At 38.9% G+C, this 7,644-nt stretch overlaps 1 protein-coding gene across 1 annotated transcript; it reads right to left on the bottom strand.

The window, feature by feature from the left end:
- Positions 1 to 5,039: 5,039 nt before the first annotated feature.
- LOC120044498 (interferon alpha-G-like) lies at positions 5,040 to 6,133 on the bottom strand. The gene is made up of 5 exons (XM_038989154.1): positions 5,990 to 6,133; positions 5,715 to 5,786; positions 5,477 to 5,626; positions 5,277 to 5,354; positions 5,040 to 5,129 (listed from the first exon to the last, which is right to left on the bottom strand). Exons 1-5 carry the CDS (start codon positions 6,131 to 6,133, stop codon positions 5,040 to 5,042), a joined length of 534 nt encoding a protein of 177 aa, XP_038845082.1.
- Between the last annotated feature and the right edge of the window lie 1,511 nt (positions 6,134 to 7,644).

Raw genomic sequence — 7,644 nt, 5'->3', positions numbered from 1 at the left:
AGAATGTGTGGACTGACAGAGTCGAAAGCCTTGGCCAGGTCGAGGAATACAGCTGCACAGTATTGTCTCTTATCGATGGCGGTTATGATATCGTTTAGGACCTTGATCGTGGCTGAGGAGCAACCATGACCAGCTCGGAAACCAGATTTCATAGCGGAGAAGGTACGGTGGGATTCGACATGGTCGGTGATCTGTTTGTTAACTTGGCTTTCGAAGACCTTAGAAAGGCAGGGTAGGATAGATATAGGTCTGTAGCAGTTTGGGTCTAGAGTGTCTCCCCCTTTGAAGAGGGGGATGACTGCGGCAGCTTTCCAATCTTTGGGGATCTCAGACGATACGAAAGAGAGGTTGAACAGGCTAATAATAGGGGTTGCAACAATTTCTGCAGATAATTTTAGAAAGAGAGGGTCCAGATTGTCTAGCCCAGCTGATTTGTAGGGGTCCAGATTTTGCAGCTCTTTCAGAACATCAGCTATCTGGATTTGGGTGAAGGAGAAATGGGGATGCTTGGGCAAGTTGATGTGGGGGGTGTAGGGCTGTTGCCCTGGGTAGGGGTAGCCAGGTGTTAAGCATGGCCAGCTGTAGAAAAATGCTTATTGATATTCTCAATTATCGTGGATTTATCAGTGGTGACAGTGTTTCCTAGCCTCAGTGCAGTGGGCAGCTGGGAGGAGGTGCTCTTTTTTTCCATGGACTTTACGGTGTCCAAGAACTTTTTGGAGTTTGTGCTGCATGATGCAAATTTCTGTTTGAAAAAGCTAGCCTTTGCTTTCCTAATTGCCTGTGTATATTGGTTCCTAACTTCCGTGAAAAGTTGCATGTCACGGGGCTATTCGATGCTAATGCAGAACTCCACAGGTTATTTTTGTTCTGGTCAAGGGCAGTCAGGTCTGGAGTGAACCAAGGGCTATATCTGTTCCTGGTTCTACATTTTTTGAATGGGGCATGCTTATTTAAGATGGTGAGGAAAGCACTTTTAAAGAATAACCAGGCATCCTCTACTGACGGAATGAGGTCAATATCCTTCCAGGATCCCCGAGCCAGGGCGATTAGAAAGGCCGGCTCACTGAAGTGTTTTACAGTGATGAGGGGTGGTCGTTTTACCACAGACCCATTACGGACGCAGGCAATGAGGCGGTGATCGCCGAGATCCTGATTGAAGACAGCAGAGGTGTATTTGGAGGGCAGGTTGGTTAGGATGATATCTATGAGGGTACCCGTGTTCACTGATTTGGGGTTGTACCTGGTAGGTTCATTGATAATTTGTGTAAGGTTGAGGCAATCAAGCTTAGATTGTAGGATGGTCGGGGTGTTATTAAGCATGTCCCAGTTTAGGTCACCTAACAGCACGAGCTCTGAAGATAGATGGCGGGAAATCAATTCACATATGGTGTCCAGGCCACAGCTGGGGGCAGAATGTGGTCTATAGCAAGCGGCAACGGTGAGAGACTTGTTTCTGGAAAGGTGGATTTTTAATAGCAGAAGCTCAAATTGTTTGGGCACAGACCTGGACAGTAAGACAGAACTCTGCAGGCTATCTCTGCAGTAGATTGCAACTCTGCCCCCTTTGGCAGTTCTATCTTGTCGGGAAATGTTATAGTTAAGGATGGAAATTTCAGGGTTTTTGGTGGTCTTCCTAAGCCAGGATTCAGACACGGCTAGGACATCCGGGTTGGCAGAGTGTGCTAAAGCAGTGAGTAAAGCAAACTTAGGGAGTAGGCGTCTAATGTTAAAATGCATGAAACCAAGGCTTTTACGGCTACAGAAGTCAACAAATGAGAGAGCCTGGGGAATGGGAGTGGAGCTAGGCACTGCAGGGCCTGGATTAACCTCTACATCACCAGAGGAACAGAGGAGAAGTAGGATAAGGGTATGGCTAAAGGCTATAAGAACTGGTCGTCTAGTACGTTCGGAACAGAGAGTAAAAGGAGCAGGTTTCTGGGTACGCTAGAATAGATTCAAGGCATAATGTACAGACAAAGGTATGGTAGGATGTGAATACAGTGGAGGTAAACCTATGCATTGAGTGACGATGAGAGAGATATTGTTAATAATATTGTTAATATGTTAATAATAACATTATATCTAGCTGTTAATAAGAAATCAGGTTCACAAGAAATCGTTTGAATTACCTTTTTATATTCCAATGTCAATTTGTTTACCAACAAATTATGAAATGCCATGGATGCTACATGTAGTACATTAAGATAACTGCAGTGGAGCAGCTGTGTGGAGTCCAACTATTATCATCATGTTCTTCTTTCTGTAACAGAGTAGCTGTGCAATTAGTTACACGTTCCATCCCCTGAGAGAGGGGATATAAACAGTATGCATTTAAATGTTTATACTGGTGGCTATCATGCCTACTTAATAAAGGTCAAATTGAACTACAAAAAAATAGATAGGCTACTGTATTAAAAATACATTTCTTGAAGAGCACTGTGTACCTGTCATTATTTTATTCTCTGGTTTGATGATGTGTTGGTTCAAATAAGTATTTGCATAGCCTATCCTTTGAGCAACATTCTTGCGCACACCTGCACACAGTAGACAAGAACACAACATTTCGTCAGCAGCTATGCAAGGTGAAGGAATGGAATTTGCAATGCTTCAGTTTCCCTGCTTGAAATGTCATTACATATCACCTCAGCCATGGCATTTCAATGAGGGAGACTATAAAGGTAGGGCACGAAGTGTTCAGGGATTTATCAACTGACTGACAACTCTTAACGTGTACTTTGTGGTACATCTTATGTGTATAATTGTTCTTTACCCGGTTGTGTATGCTAAATGCAGTGACTGAAAAGAGCAAATATATTATCTTTCTCGAACTCACCAGACCCTCAATGAGCTTGCCATGGTAGGCCAATTTCTTTAACCTGTTCAAAATTGACAATGTCGGCAGAGACATATTAGAAATATGGCTCTGAATACAGGCTGTAGCATATATACTGTGAGATCACAAGTTATATTGCATTCGGAAAGTATTCAGACCCCTTGACTTTTTCCACATTTTGTTACATTACAACCTTATTCTAAAATGGATTCAATTGTTGTTGTTTTTCCCCTCATCAATCTACACACAATACCCCATTATGACAAAGCAAAAACAGGTTTTTAGAAATGTTTTGAAATGTGTAAAGAAAATGAACTGATCACATTTACAAGTATTCAGCTAGTGTATATTTGCAAATTAAGCAAAAACAATTGTCTTTATTTTAATACAAAGCATTTAAAAATACCTGATATACTAAGAAAATGTATATATGAGTGCAAGAATCAAGTACAATAGAAAAAACATTTGTTTTTGTCTGTGTGCTATAATTCAGTCAATATCTGATGGGGGGGGGTCTAATAGTTTGGAGTATCTTCATCCATTGTACAGCTGTAAATGTTATTAGAATAGTTTTTACAAACTTCTAACAATTTCGATGACAGGTCTGAGACGGCGCACACCTTTTAAAAACCATACCGCCAGGGGATGAGCTCCTGGAGTGGCACCATCAATTCCCATATGACACGCTGAAATAGTTGCCATATACATCTTCTGGGTGGAGAATGAACAGCCCTGCTTGAAAAACCCCCGTATCAACATTAAAATGTCCACCAGAGGAACAATTCCTTTATTTTTGCACCAAAGCTCAAAGCCCGCCACGTAAATATATCCTCTCGTGGAGCGTGCCATTTTAAGGACTGTACTGTAACAATAAACCCTTGCCATCAGTTTCAGCAAATGCACAAAATTTGCTGAAATGCTTTACGTACATATATGCACGAATTGAATGTGTGATTGGGTTGAAGCCTCACATGATTGTGTTGTCAGTTTATACCTTTCAAGGGCCAAGCCCACAGATTCCAAATGTCTGGCTGCGGCAAATGACCTACGCGAACCACTTTTATTGTAAATAAGAATGGTAGTTTGGGCCAATGGGGAGCGACAATGATCAATGACCAGTCCTCCGGAAGCACTATCTTCAGTGTGGTCTGAATCACGACCATAGGGGGGAAACGCGTAAAGGAGGGTCCGATGACACTGGTGTTCGCTCTTACAGTACACAGCTATGCAAAGTTTTCACATTCTGCTGCCTTAAATTTAAAAAAAAATGTGACTCCAGAATGACACACATTAAATACATTATTTACTATTCATATCTATTTGGCACAAAATAATCTGAAACACAACCAAAACAAACAGCAAATGCATCCAACACAGTTGTAGAGTCACAAGCTTGATGTAGTCATTACGTGCTATGAATATGGGACCAAACAAGTTGTACTATGTAATAACCATATGTGAATATATCCTAATACTTTTATTTCCCTAAAATGGGGGGTCTATGTATGAAAGTGACGTAATTTCTAAACAATTTAACGGATATGGATGGTAATTGTGGTTTGTGGACCTCAACTGCCTCTTTAAAGATACAGATCAACCTTGTATGGGTTGTATGAATTACACACTCAACATTACTTTATTTCGTTTTAGAAACAGGCAGTATAGACCTTGACAACACTGCTTAAATGGGAGTCTATATTGCGGTTGGTTTTGAATCTGGGCCTAGACTGTAGGTATGCGTGCGTAAAATAGGTATATCAAATAGATCATCTGTCAAAGTATTATGAATAACTATACGAATCAACAATATTTTACAGTAGTATGATGATGTCTTAAAGGGCGGGAAGTATGGCTGGAATTCAGCAATTCAGAGTATTGTAAAGAAGTTTATTGTTTTTCATTGAAGATGATATGTAATTGTCAGGAGGAATATTTTTATTTTTACATATTTTTACATTATTTAGGAAAACATTTACAGGAAAAAGTCGTTGGTTGCATCACACCACACAATTTTACAAAATTGCTAGCACAATTTAACCCAATATAAAGAGTGTTTGTCTTTTTATTTAAATATTATAGCGTACATGGTAATTATTTGTAACACGGATAAATAATATAAATATATAAAGGTTACAATGGCATACTTAATATATTAAACGAAATTAAATTTTATTGCAGAATTGATCTAAAAGTAATGCTACTCTCACACGTGTTTCTTGGCATTTTTGATTACTTGTGAAATGATGCTCCCCATTTCAGCTCTCACGACCTCCCATGAGCACGCGCTGAAACGCTGAAAGAAAAAAGTGAAAAAAACATATTTTAGGTGAAAATAATACATAATACACCATAGGTATAGGCTAAGCCCACTCCACCCCTCTCAATAGTTTAGATTTGAAACACAGCTGACAAAAAAAATGCAACCTATGATATGTTTTACCTCATGTAAAAGAAAGTCATCCAGCTCTTTGAAGTAGTTCTTAATTGGAAGGTTTAGATGCACACTCATGTCTCTCACCTGAAATAGTAAACAACATTAGTATAAATATCCATGCGATTACATGAAAAATAATAATAATAATAATAATAATTGTGTAAAAAGCTACAGTAAACAAAAAATAAACATAACCAAGAACGTACACATTTCGAATAGGTCCTATTTTGTCGATCAAGAAGGTCTTGGAGGTCCTTGAGTTTGATGGAATTCCATTTCACAAGAGTTAGGTTTTGTTGGAAGAGCTCGCTGGCTAGTTGAAACGCAAGTCTCAGTGTCCAAAACTTTTCCCCCTCCTGTAATCACAATAACACCCCGTGTAACCATGCAATTGAACTTGACTAACACAGAAATTGTAGCCACTCATGATCTCCTGAGCATCACCTCTATTGAAAGCGTTGGACGTTGGACCCTTAACCTTTCCGCCTCTGGGATACAGCCTCTTGGTAACCTCTCCTATACCACACACAAAATACATCATATCTCAATAAAACAACTGAATATATGAATGAATCAAGCTCCAATAATCTATTTTTAAACTAGAATAAATAACTTGTGATCTCACAGTATTTAAGCTACAGCCTGTATTCAGAGCAATATTTCTAAATATGTCTGTGTCTATATAGTCAATTTGTAACAGGATAAAGAAATGATCCTACCTCGGCAAGATCATTGAGGGTCTGGCGCGTTTGAGAAAGATAATATATTTGCACTTTTCGGTCACTGCATTTAGCATACACAACCGGGTAAAAAACAATTATACACAGAAGATGTATCACAAAGGACATGTTAAGAGTTGCCATGTGTCCTGTCAAGTTGATAAATCCCTGAACACTACTTCTTAACGTTGGGCTACGTGCCCTAACTATATAGTCTCTCTCATTGAAATATCATGGATGAGGTCATATGTCATTTCCTAAGGCTATAAAAAAAGGAAATTCCAAACAGGGAAACTGAAAGAGCATTGAAAATTCCATCTCTTCACCTTGAATAGCTGCTGACGAAATGTTTCGTTCTTGTCTTCTGTTTGCAGGTGTGCGCAAGAATGTTGGTCAAAGCATGGGCTATGCAAATACTTATTTGTACCAATACGTCATCAAAACAGAGAATACTATAATGGCAGGTACACAGTGCTCTTCACGCAATGCATTTTAAATACAGTAGCCTATGCATTTTTTGTAGTTCATTTTTACCTTTATTAAGTACACATGATAGCCTACAGTATAAGCATTTAAATGCATACTGTTTATATCCCCTCTCTCAGGGGATGGAACGTGTAACTAATTGCACAGCTACACTGTTACAGAAAGAAGAACATGATGATAATAGTTGGACTCCACACAGCTGCTCCACTGCAGTTATCTTAATGTACTACATGTAGCCTACATGGCATTTCATTATTTGTTGTAAAACAAATTGACATTGAAATATAAAAAGGTAGTTCAAACGATTTCTTGTGGACCTTATTTTTTATTTACAGCTAGATACAAAACAATTAGTAACGAAGCAAGTTGGGAGAAGTAGGTTCAGTTTAGGAAAAGGGTGGCAAAAAATGCTAAGAAATAAATAATAGCAACCTTTGTCGCGGGGGATGATGCCATCGGTGAATACAAACCATAAATCGCTTTCACTTTCGATAACAGCAGGTTTTACATACCCCTGCATTTCGTCATCTATCCCAGTAGGTAGAACGTTACACGTCACCTTTTAAGATGGTTAGCTCAATTGTCCTGCATTCTATTTGTAGCCATCTTCTCATATGGTGTTGAACATAACCTTTATATATTTTTATGAATATATCACATGATTTCACATGATTGATTTGTTTATGTAATTATTTGGTTATTTATTTAAATGAACTGTACAATGCAATTCAGCGCTTAGCTGCCAAGCATGTACACCATGACAATAAACTAAACCTTACTATAAATACGATTCATACCTACTGGATATTTTATTGGCTATAGGCCCCAAAAATTAAAAACAGTCTAAAACTGCATTATAATCTACAATACTCACTATCTCCTAAGAAATTCGCCTGTCATATTTAAGTAAGAGTGTAATCTGATTGAGACAACCCCATATAAAACCCGGTTGACATTTTCTGATCTGCTTGAAGTGATGTCAACAGGCCAGCAGGGGACATTCTTCCCCCTTAGGTGCTGTTGTGAGGACAACGTTTTTTAGAGAGGATGGATGCTTCAAATTCATGTATGGGGACATACACTGTAGCAGTTAGTGCTAGACAAGACAAGATATGGATGCTTAGAATTCTTAATTTACTGAATGAATCACTTGAATGCCATTCTCAACT

Source organism: Salvelinus namaycush, chromosome 3 (assembly GCF_016432855.1).
Source record: "Salvelinus namaycush isolate Seneca chromosome 3, SaNama_1.0, whole genome shotgun sequence".
In the NCBI taxonomy this organism is placed as follows: Eukaryota; Metazoa; Chordata; class Actinopteri; order Salmoniformes; family Salmonidae; genus Salvelinus; species Salvelinus namaycush.
Note: the sequence above shows the minus strand (reverse complement) of the source record. Positions and strands in the feature narration are given on the sequence as shown.

Excerpts from the sequence above, each read along its gene's own strand:
- LOC120044498 (XM_038989154.1), bottom strand. The coding sequence starts at position 6,133 with ATGGCAACTCTTAACATGTCCTTTGTGATACATCTTCTGTGTATAATT. Across the intron at positions 5,627-5,714 it reads GTCCAACGCTTTCAATAGAG|GAGGGGGAAAAGTTTTGGAC; the intron begins GTGATGCTCAGG and ends TTGTGATTACAG. Across the intron at positions 5,355-5,476 it reads ATAGGACCTATTCGAAATGT|GTGAGAGACATGAGTGTGCA; the intron begins GTACGTTCTTGG and ends TTACTATTTCAG.